We start from the raw sequence: 22,247 nt of genomic DNA, 5'->3' as shown, positions 1-22,247 counted from the left end.
CTAATCAACTCTCCAATTACTATATCTCCCAGCAGTTTTTAATGAATGGGAAATAGCTGGACAGTCCGAGACTGTGCCTGAAACCAGACCTTACCCACTGGGCAGACATCAATTCAACGTCTATTCCACGTTTCATTGAAATGACATAGAAACAACATTCTCCACCTTTCACCCAAAGTGTGCACTTACACAATCCCAACAATGGATTTAAAAGCATTGGATTAGTGTAAGCATTGGCTGGACGGAGTTTCCACCCTTGTTAAATCCATGACGGGAAGTCCGCAAGTGTGCACTTTGGGAGAAGGGTGGAGAAACGGGATTGAAGCCTTAGCGTTGGGAACTAGCGAGGCTGAAAAAAACAGACCATTAGCTCTGTGGAGAGAATAGCCCCTAGTCACTGTGTTTAGGCATCTGACGGATGCTAAGTAAACACACAGTACAATGAGACATTCTAGAACACTGCCTCTGGAACCCTGAGAAGGAAAAATGATGTCATAGTGAGTGATGTCATAAATGCTGATCTAAAAAAAAAATATATATATATATATATATATAGCTCATTAACATAACAGTCATGTAAATACAATATATATATATATATATTATATTACGTTATGTTAATGAGCTGATCACATGACTGGAAAAACACTGACTGGGACTATAAAAAGTAAGTAAATAAACATTAAACATTCAAACACTCTATTTTCTGACATGACAAAGACACGATAAAACAAATTGTTCACAAACATTTTAATGGGCAAGATTCAAAAACACACCAAAAGCTCTGAGGAAAGCCGACAGGTCAATACATAAAAGCTTAACAAATCTAAAGTAACACTGGCAAGAGCAGTGTGTGCAAGTCATTTTCTTTAGAAATCGCCACAAATGATTCCCACGCACCTGCAACAAGCCCACTCCGATGTGCAAGTGCCATGTGAAAAGGGAAACCCTCTCACTGCTCTGTAATAAGCTCTATGTGTCAGCCTCTGATTGGACGGGAGGTCGATTTGTAAAGCTTAAAGAGCAGTGTGCAGGTTTCTCCTTTTTGTCTCGTTTTATTCAACTGTTATCACGCACCTGCAACGAAGATAACTCAGATGTGCTTTTTTGAATTTCCTATTTTAAAGAATCAAAAACACGTACATTATACACGAAGAATAAATGTTGATCTCGATATTTGGCATTAAATTGTGTTTATATTAAAAAAACACACAATTATACACAATTGTTATTTTTTGGTAGATAGACAAGTGCAAAAGATGCGTTTGGAAATACACCGAACAAAAATATAAACGCAACGTGGAAAAAGTCCCATGTTTCATGAGCCGAAATAAAAGATCCCCGAAATGTTCCTTACGCACAAAAAGCTTATTTCTCCCAAATTTTGTGCACAAATTTGTTTACATCCCTGTTAGTGAGTATTTCTCCTTTGTCAAGATAATCCATCCACCTGACAGGTGTGGCATAATCAAGAATCTGATTAAAAACAGCATGATCAGTACATAGGTGCACCTTGTGCCGGGGACAATAAAAGGCCACTCTAAAAATGCTACAGATGTCTCAAGCTGAAGGAGAGTGCAATTGGCATGTTGATAGCAGGAATGTCCACCATAGTTGTTGCCAGATAATTGAATGTTCATTTCTCTACTATAAGCCACCTCCAATGTCGTTTTAGATAATTTGGCAGTACATCCAACCGGCCTCACAACTGCAGACCACATGTAACCACGACAACCCAGGACCTCACATCTGGCTTCATCACCTGCAGGATCGGGGGGGGGGGGGGGGGGGGGGGGGTGCTGAGGAGTATTTCTGTGGGCCTATGCCCTCCACAGCTGCACCCCTGTACAGTCATGTGAAATCCATAGATTAGCGACCTAATGAATTGATTTACATCGACTGATTTCCTTTATATGAATTGCAACTCGGTAAAATCTTTGAAATTGTTTTGTGCTTATTTTTTTAAATATTTTTGCTCAGTATAGTTGATTCTGGTAGGAATCTAAAAGATCCTTAAAAAAAAGTCCAAGAAGGTTCTAGAGTGTCAAAGGTTCTAACGGTCTCGAACATTCTACGGTCTCTGGCTTTGGTTCCACGTCTCAGAACCGCACGTTAGTTTGGTCCTTTAGTTGTAGGCTGCGTCCCCACATGCTACGCACCTCCCTTTATAGAGCTCCAAAGGTAGTGAACGACGTAGTGAACAGGGTGACATTTTGGACACAGCATTAGTCAATACAGGAGAACTGTACATGCTGTATACATAATAATAAACAGAAATGCTGTGATAGTAACAATGCTACTGCCAAACAGAACTCCTATACAGGCAGTGAATAGGAGAAACAGAGTGAACAACAGTCTATAGTCAAGTAGGAGAAACAGAGTGAACAACAGTCTATAGTCAAGTAGCAGAAACAGAGTGAACAACAGTCTATAGTCAGGTCACAACACTGTATACAAGTAGGTGAAACAGAGTGAGAGGTATTACAGGAAGAGAAGGGTAGAAGGAGAACCTATAGGGTAAGAGGAGAACCTATAGAGTAAGAGGATAACCTATAGGATCTATAGGGTAAGAGGAGAACCTATAGGGTAAGAGGAGAACCTATAGGATCTATAGGGTAAGAGGATAATCTGTAGGGTAAGAGGAAAACCTATAGGGTAAGAGGAGAACCTAAGATGAGGACCTATAGGGTAAGAGGAGAACCTATAGGACCTATAGGGTAAGAGGAGAACCTATAGGACCTATAGGGTAAGAGAAGAATCTATAGGACATATAGGGTAAGAGAAGAACCTATAGGAAATATAGGGTAAGAGAAGAACCTATAGGGTAAGAGGAGAACATATAGGTTCTATAGGGTAAGAGGATAACCTATAGGTTCTATAGGGTAAGAGGAGAACCTATAGGGTAAGAGGAGAACCTAGAGGTCCTATAGGGTAAGAGGAGAACCTATAGGGTAAGAGAAGAACCTATAGGGTAAGAGAAGAACCTATAGGACCTATAGGGTAAGAGGAGAACCTATAGGACCTATAGGGTAAGAGAAGAATCTATAGGACATATAGGGTAAGAGAAGAACCTATAGGAAATATAGGGTAAGAGAAGAACCTATAGGGTAAGAGGAGAACATATAGGTTCTATAGGGTAAGAGGATAACCTATAGGTTCTATAGGGTAAGAGGAGAACCTATAGGGTAAGAGGAGAACCTAGAGGTCCTATAGGGTAAGAGGAGAACCTATAGGGTAAGAGAAGAACCTATAGGGTAAGAGAAGAACCTATAGGGTAAGAGGAGAACCTATAGGGTAAGAGGAGAATCTATAGGGTAAGAGGAGAACCTATAGGGTAAGAGGAGAACCTATAGGATCTATAGGGTAAGAGGAGGACCTATAGGGTAAGATGAGAACCTATAGGATCTGTAGGGTAAGAGGATAATCTGTAGGGTAAGAGGAGAACCTATAGGGTAAGAGGAGAACCTATAGGTTCTATAGGGTAAGAGGAGAACCTAAGATGAGGACCTATAGGGTAAGAGGAGAACCTATAGGACCTATAGGGTAAGAGAAGAACCTATAGGGTAAGAGAAGAACCTATAGGACATATAGGGTAAGAGATGAACCTATAGGACCTATAGGGTAAGAGGAGAACCTATAGGACCTATAGGGTAAGAGAAGAACCTATAGGACATATAGGGTAAGAGAAGAACCTATAGGAAATATAGGGTAAGAGAAGAACCTATAGGGTAAGAGGATAACATATAGGTTATATAGGGTAAGAGGATAACCTATAGGTTCTATAGGGTAAGAGGAGAACCTATAGGGTAAGAGGAGAACCTAGAGGTCCTATAGGGTAAGAGGAGAACCTATAGGGTAAGAGAAGAACCTATAGGGTAAGAGGAGAACCTATAGGGTAAGAGGAGAACCTATAGGGTAAGAGGAGAACCTAGAGGTCCTATAGGGTAAGAGGAGAACCTATAGGTTCTATAGGGTAAGAGGAGAACCTAGAGGTCCTATAGGGTAAGAGGAGAACCTATAGGGTAAGAGAAGAACCTATAGGGTAAGAGAAGAACCTATAGGGTAAGAGGATAACCTATAGGGTAATAGGAGAACCTATAGGATCTATAGGGTAAGAGGAGGACCTATAGGGTAAGATGAGAACCTATAGGATCTATAGGGTAAGAGGATAATCTGTAGGGTAAGAGGAGAACCTATAGGTTCTATAGGGTAAGAGGAGAACCTAAGATGAGGACCTATAGGGTAAGAGGAGAACCTAGAGGTCCTATAGGGTAAGAGGAGAACCTATAGGACCTATAGGGTAAGAGAATAACCTATAGGGTAAGAGAAGAACCTATAGGGTAAGAGGAGAACCTATAGGGTAAGAGGAGAACCTATAGGATCTATAGGGTAAGAGGAGGACCTATAGGGTAAGATGAGAACCTATAGGATCTATAGGGTAAGAGGATAATCTGTAGGGTAAGAGGAGAACCTATAGGGTAAGAGGAGAACCTATAGGTTCTATAGGGTAAGAGGAGAACCTAAGATGAGGACCTATAGGGTAAGAGGAGAACCTAGAGGTCCTATAGGGTAAGAGGAGAACCTATAGGACCTATAGGGTAAGATAATAACCTATAGGGTAAGAGAAGAACCTATAGGGTAAGAGGAGAACCTATAGGTTCTATAGGGTAAGAGGAGAACCTATAGGTTCTATAGGGTAAGAGGAGAACCTATAGGGTAAGAGGAGGACCTATATGGTAAGAAGAGAACCTAGAGGTTCTACAGGGTAAGAGGAGAACCTATAGGTTCTATGGGGTAAGAGGAGAACCTAGAGGTCCTACAGGGTAAGAGGAGAACCTATAGGTTCTATAGGGTAAGAGGAGAACCTATAGGGTAAGAGGAGAACCTAGAGGTCCTATAGGGTAAGAGGAGAACCTATAGGTTCTATAGGGTAAGAGAAGAACCTATAGGTTCTATAGGGTAAGAGGAGAACCTATAGGTTCTATAGGGTAAAAGAAGAACCTATAGGGTAAGAGGAGAACCTATATGGTAAGAAGAGAACCTAGAGGTTCTACAGGGTAAGAGGAGAACCTATAGGTTCTATAGGGTAAGAGAAGAACCTATAGGACATATAGGGTAAGAGAAGAACCTATATGGTAAGAGGAGAACCTATAGGTTAAGAGGAGAACCTATAGGGTAAGAGGAGAACCTATAGGGTAAGAGAAGAACCTATAGGATCTATAGGATAAGAGAACAGGAGTGTCGACAATACCCTCTGTTTTGGCCCACAGATGTGGCAGTTGAGAGGCCCCAACTTGCATTAAGATACTGGAAAGTTTCATGGACCCCCAGATATGGTGGATGGTCATTGGGGTGATGAGCTCTCCTCTAGCCAGGAAGGAGGCTCCGTGCCGGGCATGGGTAGCTTGGTGCTTGCCTGCTGCAAGCTGAGCTCCAGGTGCTGGTGGTTGGAGGTGCTGTTGGAGGCTACAGCACCATGGAACAATACCAACTGATGCTGGAGAACCTTTACCTGGGGGAGAGGAGGAGGGGGGGGGAGTGGGAAAATGACGGAGGGAGAGGAGTGAATGAGTGTGTTCCATCCAAATCCACCCCACCCCCCTCTCCCTCCAGGGTGGCAGTCAATAATGTCTGATCCCTGGCCGTGACCCCACTCTCTGAGGGTGACTCAGTAGGAAGTGATCCCTGGCCGTGACCCCACTCTCTGAGGGTGACTCAGTAGGAAGTGATCCCTGGCCATGACCCCACTCTCTGAGGGTGACTCAGTAGGAAGTGATCCCTGGCCATGACCCCACTCTCTGAGGGTGACTCAGTAGGAAGTGATCCCTGGTCACGACCCCACTCTCTGAGGGTGACTCAGTAGGAAGTGATCCCTGGCCGTGACCCCACTCTCTGAGGGTGACTCAGTAGGAAGTGATCCCTGGCCATGACCCCACTCTCTGAGGGTGACTCAGTAGGAAGTGATCCCTGGTCACGACCCCACTCTCTGAGGGTGACTCAGTAGGAAGTGATCCCTGGCCATGACCCCACTCTCTGAGGGTGACTCAGTAGGAAGTGATCCCTGGCCATGACCCCACTCTCTGAGGGTGACTCAGTAGGAAGTGATCTCAGGTCACGACCCCACTCTATGAGGGTGACTCAGTAGGAAGTGATCCCTGGCCATGACCCCACTCTCTGAGGGTGACTCAGTAGGAAGTGATCTCAGGTCACGACCCCACTCTCTGAGGGTGACTCAGTAGGAAGTGATCCCTGGTCATAAATGCACCCCCTATTTGACCTCGTCTCCTTACCTTATTCTCCTCCAGTAGTTTGAGTTTGACTGACAGGTCGTTTCGGCTCTTCTCATACTTCTCTCTCTGGTTCTGGAAGGTTCTCTGGGCCTGCTCTAGTTTGGGGAGGGTGGCGGTGTCTCGAGGTCCCAGGTTCAAGTCCTCCAGGTCACAACGGTACGCATCGTACTCTATCCTGTAAGACATTAGTTCTGTTAAATTTTTACATCCCGATGTGGCCCTCGAGCCAAAATGGTCGCTGGCCTAGCGAGATGACACAAAGGTTGTTGTGTTGCCTGGTCTCTCTCTGTTGGGTGTGTGTGTGTGTGTGTGTGTGTTACCTGGCTGTCTCGTAGTGTTTCACGTTAACCATGGTGTCTTCTATAGTTTTGTTAATCAGTGTGTTCATATCGGAGGTGAAAGAGTTCATAGCCGAGACCATGACCTCTCCGCTCTTCGACAGGAACCGCTGGGTGTCCCCGTTCAGACCAAACTCTACCTGAGAAATACAGACCAGAACAAGAGGATTTGAGAGGACATTTGCACACAAAAACTGTTGAAAACATTCAAGTCTGTATTTTAAGCCTTATCCAGAAATTAGAATTAAACCAACAATAAAAGCAATTGTCTGAGGACGGTGCTGGTCATTTCACCCCTATCTACATGATCTATATCTATCTATCTATCTATATCTATCTACATGTACAGATTACAATTTAAGTATCTCTCTCTCGCTCTCTCTCTCTCTCTCTCTCCCTCTCTCCCTCTCTCCCTCTCTCCCTCCCTCCCCAGACTAGAGAACCATCTGGCTTGATGACTCCTTGCTGTCCCTGGCGCCCAGGCTAGAGGACTGGCGCCCAGGCTAGAGGACTGGCGCCCAGGCTAGAGGACTGGAGCCCAGACTAGAGGACTGGAACCCAGACTAGAGGACTGGAACCCAGACTAGAAGACTGGTACCCAGACTAGAAGACTGGTACCCAGACTAGAGGACTGGAACCCAGACTAGAGGACTGGTACCCAGACTAGAGGACTGGAACCCAGACTAGAGGACTGGTACCCAGACTAGAGGACTGGAACCCAGACTAGAAGACAGGTACCCAGACTAGAGGACTGGAACCCAGACTAGAGGACTGGAACCCAGACTAGAGGACTGGAACCCAGACTAGAGGACTGGAACCCAGACTAGAGGACTGGAACCCAGACTAGAGGACTGGAACCCAGACTAGAGGACTGGAACCCAGACTAGAGGACTGGAACCCAGACTAGAGGACTGGTACCCAGACTAGAGGACTGGTACCCAGACTAGAGGACTGGAACCCAGACTAGAGGACTGGAACCCAGACTAGAGGACTGGAACCCAGACTAGAGGACTGGAACCCAGACTAGAGGACTGGAACCCAGACTAGAGGACTGGAACCCAGACTAGAGGACTGGTACCCAGACTAGAAGACTGGTACCCAGACTAGAGGACTGGAACCCAGACTAGAGGACTGGAACCCAGACTAGAGGACTGGAACCCAGACTAGAGGACTGGAACCCAGACTAGAGGACTGGAACCCAGACTAGAGGACTGGAACCCAGACTAGAGGACTGGAACCCAGACTAGAGGACTGGAACCCAGACTAGAGGACTGGAACCCAGACTAGAGGACTGGTACCCAGACTAGAGGACTGGTACCCAGACTAGAGGACTGGAACCCAGACTAGAGGACTGGTACCCAGACTAGAGGACTGGTACCCAGACTAGAGGACTGGAACCCAGACTAGAGGACTGGTACCCAGACTAGAGGACTGGTACCCAGACTAGAGGACTGGAACCCAGACTAGAGGACTGGAACCCAGACTAGAGGACTGGAACCCAGACTAGAGGACTGGAACCCAGACTAGAGGACTGGAACCCAGACTAGAGGACTGGAACCCAGACTAGAGGACTGGAACCCAGACTAGAGGACTGGAACCCAGACTAGAGGACTGGAACCCAGACTAGAAGACTGGTACCCAGACTAGAGGACTGGAACCCAGACTAGAAGACTGGTACCCAGACTAGAGGACTGGAACCCAGACTAGAGGACTGGTACCCAGACTAGAGGACTGGAACCCAGACTAGAGGACTGGAACCCAGACTAGAGGACTGGAACCCAGACTAGAGGACTGGAACCCAGACTAGAGGACTGGAACCCAGACTAGAGGACTGGAACCCAGACTAGAGGACTGGAACCCAGACTAGAGGACTGGAACCCAGACTAGAGGACTGGTACCCAGACTAGAGGACTGGAACCCAGACTAGAGGACTGGAACCCAGACTAGAGGACTGGAACCCAGACTAGAAGACTGGAACCCAGACTAGAGGACTGGAACCCAGACTAGAAGACTGGTACCCAGACTAGAGGACTGGAACCCAGACTAGAGGACTGGAACCCAGACTAGAGGACTGGAACCCAGACTAGAGGACTGGAACCCAGACTAGAGGACTGGAACCCAGACTAGAGGACTGGAACCCAGACTAGAGGACTGGAACCCAGACTAGAGGACTGGTACCCAGACTAGAGGACTGGAACCCAGACTAGAGGACTGGTACCCAGACTAGAGGACTGGAACCCAGACTAGAGGACTGGAACCCAGACTAGAGGACTGGTACCCAGACTAGAGGACTGGAACCCAGACTAGAGGACTGGTACCCAGACTAGAGGACTGGAACCCAGACTAGAGGACTGGTACCCAGACTAGAGGACTGGAACCCAGACTAGAGGACTGGAACCCAGACTAGAGGACTGGTACCCAGACTAGAGGACTGGAACCCAGACTAGAGGACTGGTACCCAGACTAGAGGACTGGAACCCAGACTAGAGGACTGGAACCCAGACTAGAGGACTGGAACCCAGACTAGAGGACTGGAACCCAGACTAGAGGACTGGAACCCAGACTAGAGGACTGGAACCCAGACTAGAGGACTGGTACCCAGACTAGAGGACTGGAACCCAGACTAGAGGACTGGTACCCAGACTAGAGGACTGGTACCCAGACTAGAGGACTGGAACCCAGACTAGAGGACTGGTACCCAGACTAGAGGACTGGAACCCAGACTAGAGGACTGGTACCCAGACTAGAGGACTGGTACCCAGACTAGAGGACTGGTACCCAGACTAGAGGACTGGAACCCAGACTAGAGGACTGGTACCCAGACTAGAGGACTGGAACCCAGACTAGAGGACTGGTACCCAGACTAGAGGACTGGAACCCAGACTAGAGGACTGGAACCCAGACTAGAGGACTGGTACCCAGACTAGAGGACTGGTACCCAGACTAGAGGACTGGTACCCAGACTAGAGGACTGGAACCCAGACTAGAAGACAGGTACCCAGACTAGAGGACTGGTACCCAGACTAGAGGACTGGAACCCAGACTAGAGGACTGGAACCCAGACTAGAGGACTGGTACCCAGACTAGAGGACTGGAACCCAGACTAGAGGACTGGAACCCAGACTAGAGGACTGGTACCCAGACTAGAGGACTGGAACCCAGACTAGAGGACTGGTACCCAGACTAGAGGACTGGAACCCAGACTAGAGGACTGGTACCCAGACTAGAGGACTGGAACCCAGACTAGAGGACTGGAACCCAGACTAGAGGACTGGAACCCAGACTAGAGGACTGGAACCCAGACTAGAGGACTGGAACCCAGACTAGAGGACTGGTACCCAGACTAGAGGACTGGAACCCAGACTAGAGGACTGGTACCCAGACTAGAGGACTGGTACCCAGACTAGAGGACTGGTACCCAGACTAGAGGAATGTTCTTTCAAAATAAAATGTATTAAAATCTCTCACGTGTAGTGGCGCCGTTTTGAGGCTGAGCTCGGTGAAGGCATCGCCCAGAGTCCTTTGCGTCTGTGTGACCTGGGCGAGCTGCGTGGCGAGTGTCTGGGCTAGGCAGGTCACGTGATCATAACGACGGCGGTCATCACGGAGAATGTCGATGCGGGCCTCGAGTTCTGGGTCGACCGTACGGGATCCACGACCCATCTTCTCTGACAGAACCTGCTTAGTACACTGGGGAGGAGGGGGAGGGTGGAGATGAGGGAAGGGCAGAAGGGGGAGTAAGGAATGGAGAGGGAGGGAAGAGAGGAAGAGAGAGATGTAACATGCAAGACAAGCAGAGAAAGGAGTTTCCCCTCCATCTCTCTCCCTCCTCCCTCATCTCTCCATCCCTCCCCCTCATCTCTCCCACTCATCTCTCCATCCCTCTCCCTCCTCCCTCCCCCTCCCCCTCATCTCTTCCCCTCATCTCTCCATCCCTCTCCCTCCTCCCTCCATCCCTCTCCCTCCTCTCTCCCCCTCATCTCTCCATCCCTCTCCCTCCTCCCTCCCCCTCATCTCTCCATCCCTCTCCCTCCTCCCTCCCCCTCATCTCTCCATCCCTCTCCCTCCTCCCTCATCTCTCCATCCCTCTCCCTCCTCTCTCCCCCTCATCTCTCCATCCCTCTCCCCCCTCCCTCTCCATCCCTCTCCCCCCTCCCTCCCCTCTCTCTCTCTATCCCCTCCCCCTCCCTCCCCCCCTCCCTCCCCCTCTCTCACCTTATAAGTAGTGATGCTCCATTTGCGAACCTGGTCCAGTTTCTCAATGGCGGGCATTTTCTGGTTTCCCGTGACAACCACTGGTCCTGTGGTTGGCTTCCGTGGACCTAGATGGTAGAGACCCAAACAGATATAATATTAGACGAAAACATCATTTAAAAACGTACATTTGTTTACCATCACATATCTCTGGAATGCGTGGGAAGAGTTTTGAACAGATTACCAAAATTAAAAATCACTTGGAGCTGATTTGCTGTTGTATAGAGTATAGTATATTAGTAGTAGTATAGTATATTAGTAGTAGTAGTAGTAGTAGTAGTATAGTATATTAGTATTAGTAGTAGTAGTAGTATAGTATATTAGTATTAGTATTAGTAGTAGTATAGTATATCAGTATTAGTAATAGTAGTAGTATAGTATATTAATATTAGTAATAGTAGTAGTATAGTATATTAGTAGTAGTAGTAGTATAGTATATTAGTAGTAGTAGTAGTATAGTATATTAGTATTAGTAATAGTAGTATAGTAGTATTAGTAGTAGTAGTATAGCATATTGGTAGTAGTAGTAGTATAGTATATTAGTATTAGTAATAGTAGTAGTATAGTATATTAGTATTAGTAGTAGTAGTAGTATAGTATATTAGTAGTAGTAGTAGTAGTATAGTATATTAGTATTAGTAGTATAGTATATTAGTATTAGTAGTATAGTATATTAGTAGTAGTAGTAGTAGTAGATTAGTATTAGTAATAGTAGTAGTATAGTATATTAGTAGTAGTAGTAGTATAGTATATTAGTATTAGTACTAGTAGTAGTATAGTGTATTAGTAGTAGTATAGTGTATTAGTAATAGTAGTAGTATAGTAATATAAGTAGTAGTAGTATAGTAGTATTAGTGGTAGTAGTATAGTATATTAGTATTAGTAGTAGTAGTAGTATAGTATATTAGTAGTAGTAGTAGTAGTAGTAGTAGTAGTATAGTATATTAGTATTAGTAATAGTAGTAGTATAGTATATTAGTATTAGTAATAGTAGTAGTATAGTATATTAGTATTAGTATAGTATATTAGTATTAGTAGTAGTATATTATATTAGTATTAGTATTAGTAGTAGTAGTATAGTATATTAGTAGTAGTAGTAGTATAGTATATTAGTAGTAGTAGTAGTAGTAGTAGTATAGCATATTAGTATTAGTAGTATAGTATATTTGTATTAGTAGTAGTAGTAGTATAGTATATTAGTAGTAGTAGTAGTAGTAGTATAGTATATTAGTAGTAGTAGTAGTAGTATAGTATATTTGTAGTATTAGTAGTAGTAGTAGTAGTATAGTATAGTAGTAGTAGTAGTAGTAGTATATTAGTATTAGTAGTAGTATAGTATATTAGTAGTAGTAGTATATTAGTAGTAGTAGTATAGTATATTTGTAGTAGTAGTAGTATAGTATATTAGTATTAGTATTAGTAGTAGTATAGTATATTAGTAGTAGTATAGTATATTAGTATTAGTAGTAGTAGTATAGTATATTAGTAGTAGTAGTAGTAGTAGTATATTAGTATTAGTAGTAGTAGTATAGTAGTATTAGTAGTATAGTACTATTAGTAGTAGTAGTATAGTAGTATTAGTAGTAGTAGTAGTATAGTATATTAGTATTAGTAGTAGTAGTATAGTGTAGTAGTAGTATAGTATATTTTATATAGCCAAGTTACATCGTTACTCTTTGTGGATTCATTATTACGCGTCTTACTTTTCTATTATTTCTCTATTTTCTGCATTGTTGCAAAAATAAAAGTATTATTGTAATTATTTTTGCTTAGAAAACCTGGGGGTCCAAATTAAAAAGTGCCAAATTCGGCCCACGGGCCACTAGTTTGGGACCACTGCTATAGGGTCTGGGGTGAGAGGTCAGGGGTGAGAGGGTGATTCATTGATTTTATTGCTGCCTTACCCTCATCGGGTTCTGTGTTGTCCTCGACAACGGACTCCTTCTGGTAGGAAGTGAAAACAGACAGAATGAAAGAATAGAACACCTGTGCTGAGTCACCTTGCAGTCCGGGCACACTGAGTCACCTCTACCTGCTGCACACAGTAACGTCACCTTGGACAAACACTGCTGTGTGTATGTGTGTGTATGTGTGTGTGTGTGTGTGTGTGTGTGTGTGTGTGTAAGCAAAAAGAAGAAAGACAAAACAGAGAGAGAGTAGACAGAGAGACGGGGAGGTTAGTAGACAGAGAGACGGGGAGGTTAGTAGACAGAGAGACGGGGAGGTTAGCAGACAGAGAGACGGGGAGGTTAGTAGACAGAGAGACAGGGAGGTTAGCAGACAGAGAGACGGGGAGGTTAGCAGACAGAGAGACAGGGAGGTTAGCAGACAGAGAGACGGAGAGGTTAGCAGACAGAGAGACGGGGAGGTTAGCAGACAGAGAGACAGGGAGGTTAGCAGACAGAGAGACAGGGAGGTTAGCAGACAGAGAGACGGGGAGGTTAGCAGACAGAGAGACGGAGAGGTTAGCAGACAGAGAGACGGAGAGGTTAGCAGACAGAGAGACGGGGAGGTTAGCAGACAGAGAGACAGGGAGGTTAGCAGACAGAGAGACAGGGAGGTTAGCAGACAGAGAGACTGGGAGGTTAGCAGACAGAGAGACGGGGAGGTTAGCAGACAGAGAGACGGGGAGGTTAGCAGACAGAGAGACGGTGAGGTTAGCAGACAGAGAGACGGGGAGGTTAGCAGACAGAGAGACGGGGAGGTTAGCAGACAGAGAGACGGGGAGGTTTAGCAGACAGAGAGACGGGGAGGTGTGTGTGTGTGTGTGCGTTTGCTACTTCCGTGCCACAGGTGAGTCACCTGTTGATGACATCATTGTGCCACACCCTTTACCTGACACGTCACTGGACAAATCACTTAGTCAGCTGGACAATGGTACTCTTATCTCATAAATACACTGATCAGAACAGTAGACAGGCTGAACGAACCAGTGACGTTACCCAGCCGATATCCTTGACATGATACAGTGTTATAATAATATTACTATTGTATATTACATACTACATTTAACATAACGCATTGTTCATACTGTTAAAGTAGACTCAGGGATCTGGAAACCTCTCCAATGGTCACTTTTAAATATTTTTCTATTTACCCAAATTGATTCTGGAAGAATATCCAGAGGAGACCACAGAGAGAGTCCGGGTTTTGTTGTTTTTCAAATCACAGAATGCTGTTTTTATATATATGTTCTCTTCTTGTCCCAAACATATTATCATCAACACTCAGTAGTGTCCTGGATACCTGGTAGTTCTTACCATGTCGATGGCCTCCTGTCCACCAGACCCCTCTCCCTCGCTGGGTATGAGGGTCTCCCCTCTCTGGTTCTCCACCTCCACCATCATCCTACCTTTCTTTGTACAGAATACACATTTTTACAGACAGTCAAACCCGGAGAAGTTGAAACATGGAAATATAAATATTAGATTCTACTTCCTTTCATTTCGAGCTGAACACTTCCCTTTTGACTGCCGTGCCCCTCCTCTCTGACTGAGCTTTAATCCTCTCCTCCTCCTCCTCCTCTCTGACTGAGCTTTAATCCTCTCCTCCTCCTCCTCTCTGACTGAGCTTTACTCTCCTCCTCCTCCTCTCTGACTGAGCTGTACGCTCCTGCTCCTCCTCCTCCTCTCTGACTGAGCTTTACTCTCCTCCTCCTCTCTGACTGAGCTGTACTCTCCTCCTCCTCTCTGACTGAGCTGTACTCTCCTCCTCCTCTCTGACTGAGCTGTACTCTCCTCCTCCTCCTCCTCCTCTCTGACTGAGCTGTACTCTCCTCCTCCTCCTCCTCCTCCTCCTCTCTGACTGAGCTTTACTCTCCTCCTCCTCCTCCTCTCTGACTGAGCTTTACTCTCCTCCTCCTCCTCTCTGACTGAGCTTTACTCTCCTCCTCTCTGACTGAGCTTTACTCTCCTCCTCTCTGACTGAGCTTTACTCCCCTCCTCTCTGACTGAGCTTTACTCCCCTCCTCTCTGACTGAGCTTTACTCCCCTCCTCTGACTGAGCTTTACTCTCCTCCTCTGACTGAGCTTTACTCTCCTCCTCTCTGACTGAGCTTTACTCTCCTCCTCTGACTGAGCTGTACTCTCCTCCTCCTCCTCCTCTCTGACTGAGCTTTACTCTCCTCCTCCTCCTCTCTGACTGAGCTTTACTCTCCTCCTCCCCTCTGACTGAGCTTTACTCTCCTCCTCCTCCTCTCTGACTGAGCTTTACTCTCCTCCTCTGACTGAGCTGTACTCTCCTCCTCCTCCTCCTCTCTGACTGAGCTTTACTCTCCTCCTCCTCCTCTCTGACTGAGCTTTACTCTCCTCCTCCCCTCTGACTGAGCTTTACTCTCCTCCTCCTCTCTGACTGAGCTTTACTCTCCTCCTCCTCCTCTCTGACTGAGCTTTACTCTCCTCCTCTCTGACTGAGCTTTACTCTCCTCCTCTGACTGAGCTTTACTCACCTCCTCTGACTGAGCTTTACTCTCCTCCTCTGACTGAGCTTTACTCTCCTCCTCCTCCTCTCTGACTGAGCTTTACTCTCCTCCTCCTCCTCCTCCTCTCTGACTGAGCTTTACTCTCCTCCTCCTCCTCCTCTCTGACTGAGCTTTACTCTCCCCCTCCTCCTCCTCCTCCTCTCTGACTGAGCTTTACTCTCCTCCTCCTCCTCTCTGACTGAGCTTTACTCTCCTCCTCCTCCTCTCTGACTGAGCTTTACTCTCCTCCTCCTCTCTGACTGAGCTTTACTCTCCTCCTCCTCCTCCTCTCTGACTGAGCTTTACTCTCCTCCTCCTCCTCCTCTCTGACTGAGCTTTACTCTCCTCCTCCTCTCTGACTGAGCTTTACTCTCCTCCTCCTCCTCCTCCTCTCTGACTGAGCTTTACTCTCCTCCTCCTCCTCATCTCTGACTGAGCCTTCCTACTCTCCCCTCTCCCCTTCAGCTGGTTTGGTTAGCATACACTGCCACCTGCGGTTATTCACCAACACTACAAACACACAATAGTTGTCTCGTAAATCATTTTTTATAACAACCGGATAAAATGTCTATAATTCTAGTATAATAAGCTTGGCCCATTGCAAATAGCCCCCCAATAAACATTCACAACACACATAGTTACTGGCCATTCATATTATACAACAAGTTGGCCAGGGCAGTGAGAGGTTTCGTTGTCTTCCTCTCATCTGACTACTAGTCACACGACGGACAGATAGTCATATCAATTAGAAATCATTCGCAATCCATTTCTCTATACAACATCCGCTGTTTCCGTGATTAGAAGTATAAGTTAGGCCTGTTTAAAGTACAACTTGTAGGCTACTTACTCGTTGTTAGTTATGAATGTCTCCTGGCGAAAAAATCGTAAACAACGACCAGAAAAGTTTGCAAAGTTTTACCTTCTATTTCTTTCAGATGTATTTCTTCGTCCGTTTTCTTTGGATTTAATCTCTAGATCAATGTAAAACTGCGCCAGGAAACTATTAGAGACTTTGGGACAAAAGTACAATTGGAACTTTTCTGAAAACCGGAAATGTAAAACAAAATATCAAAACTACATTCAAATCCCGGAAGTATTTCTACCTTGCTGTGCGCAAGGTCGTAACTAGTCAACACAGCCACAAAGTCATTAACAAACCGACTATTTCTAGAATTGATCTTCTAAAAATCGGATTTTAAATCGAACCTTAACCACACTGACAACTTTATGTCTAATCCTAAACTTAAATTAAGATTTTAAAAAACGAAGTTTTGTTTTCTAGAATTATTACTATCGCCAAATGTTGACTTTGTGGCTGTGCTATCTAGTGGGGATCTGTGCGTAGCCACAATGTAGGAGAAGCGTCAAGGGACGTTTTTTTCCCTGAATAATCTGAGACTACATTTCTTCTTCTTTTTATTATTTAAATCATCATCAATGTGAACCCAAAGGTTCACCAGGGCCCAGTTGATCTAAAAGTATCTGGATTTCGTCTCTCAAATAGGATTACATGAATAGAACGGACAAATCATTGAACTGAATGGAGACTTCCGATCTATTCATTCCATTTCTATGTATCTGATCGGGCGAAATCCAGATAGATCACGTTAGAAAAACTAGGCTCCAGAGTTGCTCGATCACCTATCATAGGACCATGTAACAGCATAACTCTAGACCGTCCCCTCGCCCATACCCGGGCGCGAACCAGGGACCCTCTGCACACATCAACAACAGTCACCCACGAAGTATCGTTACCCATCGCTCCACAAAAGCCTCGGTCCTTGCAGAGCAAAGGGAACTACTACTTCAAGGGCTCAGAGCAAGTGACGTCACCGATTGAAACGCTTTTTAGCGCGCACCACCGTTAGCCGTTTCACATCCGTTACATGTGTCACCACATTTCAATAAATACATGTTGTTATTCTTCCTGTAAACAACTAATCTCCCAACCTAGATAGGTTATTAGCAGAATACTGTCAATAAATTGTACAGATATTAATCTGAAAGGTATTTACCCCAAAACTGATCTGGGACCAGGCTAGCACTTTTGACTTCAATGGGACTTCCTGTTTTAATAAAGTTTTTTTTTTAAACGGCCGTTGAGATGCTCGTTTTTTGGTCTGCGGGTGTCTAAGTAAGAAGTTGAACACTTTACAGTGGGATAAATCCTTTAGGGGTGGCACACTTAGTTTCTGGAGGGCCGAGTTTCTGAGGGTTTTCGCTCCTCCCTTATACTTGATTGATCAATTAAGGTCATTGATTAGTTAGGGACTCCTTTCACCTGGTTGTCGAAAGGAAATAGAAAAAATATGCAGACAAAGGACACAGCCCACCAGGAATTAGAGACCCTGCTATAGGAACGGCTTCCCATCAGAGACAATGCTATGGGACCAGGTTCCCCTTAGAGACCCTGCTATAGGAACAGCTTCCCATCAGAGACAATGCTATGGGACCAGCTTCCCATTAGAGACAATGCTATGGGACCAGCTTCCCCTTAGAGACCCTGCTATAGGAACAGCTTCCCATCAGAGACAATGCTATGGGACCAGGTTCCCCTTAGAGACCCTGCTATAGGAACAGCTTCCCATCAGAGACAATGCTATGGGACCAGCTTCCCATTAGAGACAATGCTATGGGACCAGCTTCCCCTTAGAGACCCTGCTATAGGAACAGCTTCCCATCAGAGACAATGCTATGGGACCAGCTTCCCATTAGAGACAATGCTATGGGACCAGCTTCCCCTTAGAGACCCTGCTATAGGAACAGCTTCCCATCAGAGACAATGCTATGGGACCAGCTTCCCATTAGAGACAATGCTATGGGACCAGCTTCCCCTTAGAGACAATGCTATGGGAACAGTTTCCCCTTAGAGACAATGCTATGGGAACAGTTTCCCCTTAGAGACAATGCTATGGGACCAGCTTCCCATTAGAGACAATGCTATGGGACCAGCTTCCCCTTAGAGACAATGCTATGGGAACAGTTTCCCCTTAGAGACAATGCTATGGGAACAGTTTCCCCTTAGAGACAATGCTATGGGAACAGCTTCCCCTTAGAGACAATGCTATGGGAACAGCTTCCCCTTAGAGACAATGCTATGGGAACAGCTCCTTAGAGACCCTACAATAGGAACAGCTCCTTAGAGACTAGATACCCTACAATAGGAACAGCTCCTTCGAGACCCTGCTATAGGAACAGCTCCTTAGAGACTAGAGACCCTGCTATAGGAACAGCTCCTTAGAGACCCTACAATAGGAACAGCTCCTTAGAGACCCTGCTATAGGAACAGTTCCTTAGAGACCCTGCTATATTAACAGCTCCTTAGAGACCCTACAATAGGAACAGCTCCTTAGAGACTAGAGACCCTGCTATAGGAACAGCTCCTTAGAGACCCTGCTATAGGAACAGTTCCTTAGAGACCCTACAATAGGAACAGCTCCTTAGAGACTAGAACCCTACAATAGGAACAGCTCCTTAGAGACCCTGCTATAGGAACAGTTCCTTAGAGACCCTGCTATAGGAACAGCTCCTTAGAGACTAGAGACCCTGCTATAGGAACAGCTCCTTAGAGACTCTGCTATAGGAACAGCTCCTTAGAGACCCTGCTATAGGAACAGCTCCTTAGAGACCCTACAATAGGAACAGCTCCTTAGAGACTAGAGACCCTGCTATAGGAGCAGCTCCTTAGAGACCCTACAATAGGAACAGCTCCTTAGAGACTAGAGACCCTGCTATAGGAGCAGCTCCTTAGAGACCCTACAATAGGAACAGCTCCTTAGAGACCCTGCTATAGGAACAGCTCCTTAGAGACCCTGCTATAGGAACAGCTCCTTAGAGACCCTGCTATAGGAACAGTTCCTTAGAGACCCTGCTATAGGAACAGCTCCTTAGAGACTAGAGACCCTGCTATAGGAACAGCTCCTTAGAGACTCTGCTATAGGAACAGCTCCTTAGAGACCCTGCTATAGGAACAGCTCCTTAGAGACCCTACAATAGGAACAGCGCCTTAGAGACCCTGCTATAGGAGCAGCTCCTTAGAGACCCTGCTATAGGAACAGCTCCTTAGAGACCCTACTATAGGAACAGCTCCTTAGAGACCCTGCTATAGGAACAGCTCCTTAGAGACCCTGCAATAGGAACAGCTCCTTAGAGACTAGAGACCCTGCTATAGGAACAGCTCCTTAGAGACCCTGCTATAGGAACAGCTCCTTAGAGACCCTGCTATAGGAACAGCTCCTTAGAGACTCTACAATATGAACAGCTCCTTAGAGACCCTGCTATAGGAACAGCTCCTTAGAGACCCTGCTATAGGAACAGCTCCTTAGAGACTAGAGACCCTGCTATAGGAACAACTCCTTAGAGACCCTGCTATAGGAACAGCTCCTTAGAGACTAGAGACCCTGCTATAGGAACAGCTCCTTAGAGACCCTTCTATAGGAACAGCTCCTTAGAGACCCTACAATAGGAACAGCTCCTTAGAGACCCTGCTATAGGAACAGCTCTTTAGAGACCCTGCTATAGGAACAGCTCCTTAGAGACCTTGCTATAGGAACAGCTCTTTAGAGACCCTGCTATAGGAACAGCTCCTTAGAGACCTTGCTATAGGAACAGCTCTTTAGAGACCCTGCTATAGGAACAGCTCCTTAGAGACCCTGCTATAGGAACAGCTCTTTAGAGACCCTGCTATAGGAACAGCTCCTTAGAGACCTTGCAATAGGAACAGCTCCTTAGAGACCCTACAATAGGAACAGCTGCTTAGAGACCCTGCTATAGGAACAGCTTTTTAGAGACCAGCTTCCCCTTGCATCTCTCTGAGCTTAACACTAGCTAGTTAGCAGTGTGAAATGACTAGCCAGTTAGCGGTGTGAAATGACTAGCCAGTTAGCGGTGTGAAATGACTAGCCAGTTAGCGGTGTGAAATGACTAGCCAGTTAGCGGTGTGCTAGTAGCATTCAATCGGTGACGTCACTCGCTCTGAGACCTAGTTGTTTCCTTTACTCCACATGGGGAGCGATAGACAGGTAATTCTTTGTGGGTGATGGTTGCTGATGAGTTCAAAGGATCCCTGGTTTGAGCCCAGGTGGTGGCAATGAAGCAGTACTGTTACACTAGAACAGTTTGGTTTGGTGAGCATGTACTTCCACCTTGTGGTCATTCATTAGTCCTACACACACTGTTGCTTCTACTGGTTTAAATTGAACCTTTCTTTAACTAGGCAAGTCAGTTAAGAGTTTACTCCCTGTGTAACTCTGTGTTGTCTGTTCACACTGCAATGCTTTATCTTGGCCAGGTCGCAGTTGCAAATGAGAGCTTGTTCTCAACAAGCCTACCTGGTTTAATAAAGGTGAAATAAAATAAAGAACAAATTCTTATTTACAATGACTGCCTATACCGGCCAAACTCGGACGATACTGGGACAATTGCGTGCCGCCTTATGGGACGGCCGGTTGCAATACAGCCTGGATTCAGCCTGGATTCGAACCAGAGTGTCTGTAGTGACACCTCTAGCACTGAGCTGAAGTGCCTTAGACCGCTGCGCTACTCGGGAGTCACATTTAATGACAGAATAGTTTTTTGGTATAGTTGACCGAAAAGCGATCTATTGCAGCCAACTCAAGCCACAGAGTCTGCCGTAGCTTAGACTACTCGTTTGATTGGGGTATTTTATCAACGCACAGTAGTGATGCCAGAAGAATCTGTTTACATTGCAGTCGGCAGCTTTCCATCTTTATCTAGAGAGAACGGTACGTGACGAGAACATTCTAATCACACTTCCTTATGACATTCAAAACAAAATGAACCTAGAACAAATTAAATAAGGACATTGAATTATCATTGTCCATTGGCTTTGTTACAAATGGCTCCCTAATCCCTACATAGTGCACCACTTTTCACTGAAACCTATAGGCCCCAGGTATAAGTAGTGCGCTATATACAGAGCCATTTCGGGCTACATGGCAGCCCGCTGATGTCCAGGGAATTGGAAGAATGAGCACAATTCTCAGAACAATTATTCAGTACATTTAACAACCTAAAATGAACAGTTTAAAACACATGCTACTATCAAAAGCGCACAGTCGTGAATGTTTGAGTCATTTCAATCAGACATATCAGAAGAAGCTATGTAAACGTTGCAGTCAACTGCTTCATGTTTACTGTAAAGGACGTTTGTGGTACATGTGTGGCGAGTACCGCTTTCCTCCTGATTCCGCTGAAACTCTGAACCCCGCTCTGCCTACCTAAACACAACGTGACCCGTCCGTCCTCCTGAAGAGTCTCTACCCCGTCGCGCCCTTAGCCTTCTTCAACTAGGGGCAACACGTCAGGCCGAGGAAGGAGTTTCAAAAGCTACTCATCTGCTATATACGATTTATATGTACTATTTATTTCCCTTAACTAAATATTACTCTCATCACCTGGTTTATTATTAGGCAATGACCCACCTTTGTGACCCAAATAAATCAAGTTCTACATCAAGTTCTACAGTACATTTTCCCCAGTCTCCCTGTGACAGAGTTTTATCAACAGCTAACATATATTAGTAGTATAGGGTTTTGTGTATTGTTGTATTAGTAGTATAGGGCTGTGTGTGTAGTTGTATTAGTAATTTAGGGCTGTATGTGTTGTTGTATTAGTACTTTAGGGCTGTGTGTGTAGTTGTATTAGTAGTATGTGTAGTTGTATTAGTAGTATGGGGCTGTGTGTGTAGTTGTATTAGTAATTTAGGGCTGTGTGTGTAGTTGTATTAGTAGTATATGTAGTTGTATTAGTAGTATATGTAGTTGTATTAGTAGTATGTGTAGTTGTATTAGTAGTATGGGGCTGTGTGTGTAGTTGTATTAGTAGTATGGGGCTGTGTGTGTAGTTGTATTAGTAGTATGGGGCTGTGTGTGTAGTTGTATTAGT

General features: G+C 45.4%; 1 protein-coding gene across 13 annotated transcripts; it reads right to left on the bottom strand.

Moving 5' to 3' along the window:
* Positions 1 to 735: 735 nt before the first annotated feature.
* LOC149980726 (arfaptin-1-like) lies at positions 736 to 16,468 on the bottom strand. Of its 13 annotated transcripts, none has more exons than XR_016483030.1 (9): positions 16,261 to 16,468; positions 14,143 to 14,238; positions 12,787 to 12,823; positions 10,844 to 10,950; positions 10,097 to 10,318; positions 6,611 to 6,768; positions 6,291 to 6,465; positions 3,664 to 5,512; positions 736 to 3,556 (listed from the first exon to the last, which is right to left on the bottom strand). XR_016483030.1 is itself a non-coding variant. In XM_090183336.1 (8 exons), the coding sequence occupies exons 2-8, from the start codon at positions 14,227 to 14,229 to the stop codon at positions 5,345 to 5,347; spliced, it is 954 nt and encodes a 317-aa protein (XP_090039462.1). In that variant the 5' UTR covers positions 14,230 to 14,238; positions 16,261 to 16,468; the 3' UTR covers positions 736 to 5,344. The 13 variants fall into 13 exon arrangements, 3 of the variants coding, with proteins under 3 accessions (XP_090039462.1, XP_090039463.1, XP_090039461.1); XR_016483022.1 differs by having other exon boundaries at positions 736 to 2,668; positions 2,867 to 5,512; positions 12,787 to 12,826; positions 16,261 to 16,442; XR_016483021.1 differs by having other exon boundaries at positions 736 to 2,984; positions 3,101 to 5,512; positions 12,787 to 12,826; positions 16,261 to 16,442.
* Between the last annotated feature and the right edge of the window lie 5,779 nt (positions 16,469 to 22,247).

Source organism: Oncorhynchus mykiss, chromosome 9 (genome assembly GCF_057628025.1).
Source record: "Oncorhynchus mykiss isolate SJ-2025 chromosome 9, ASM5762802v1, whole genome shotgun sequence".
Classification (NCBI taxonomy): Eukaryota; Metazoa; Chordata; class Actinopteri; order Salmoniformes; family Salmonidae; genus Oncorhynchus; species Oncorhynchus mykiss.
Note: the sequence above shows the minus strand (reverse complement) of the source record. Positions and strands in the feature narration are given on the sequence as shown.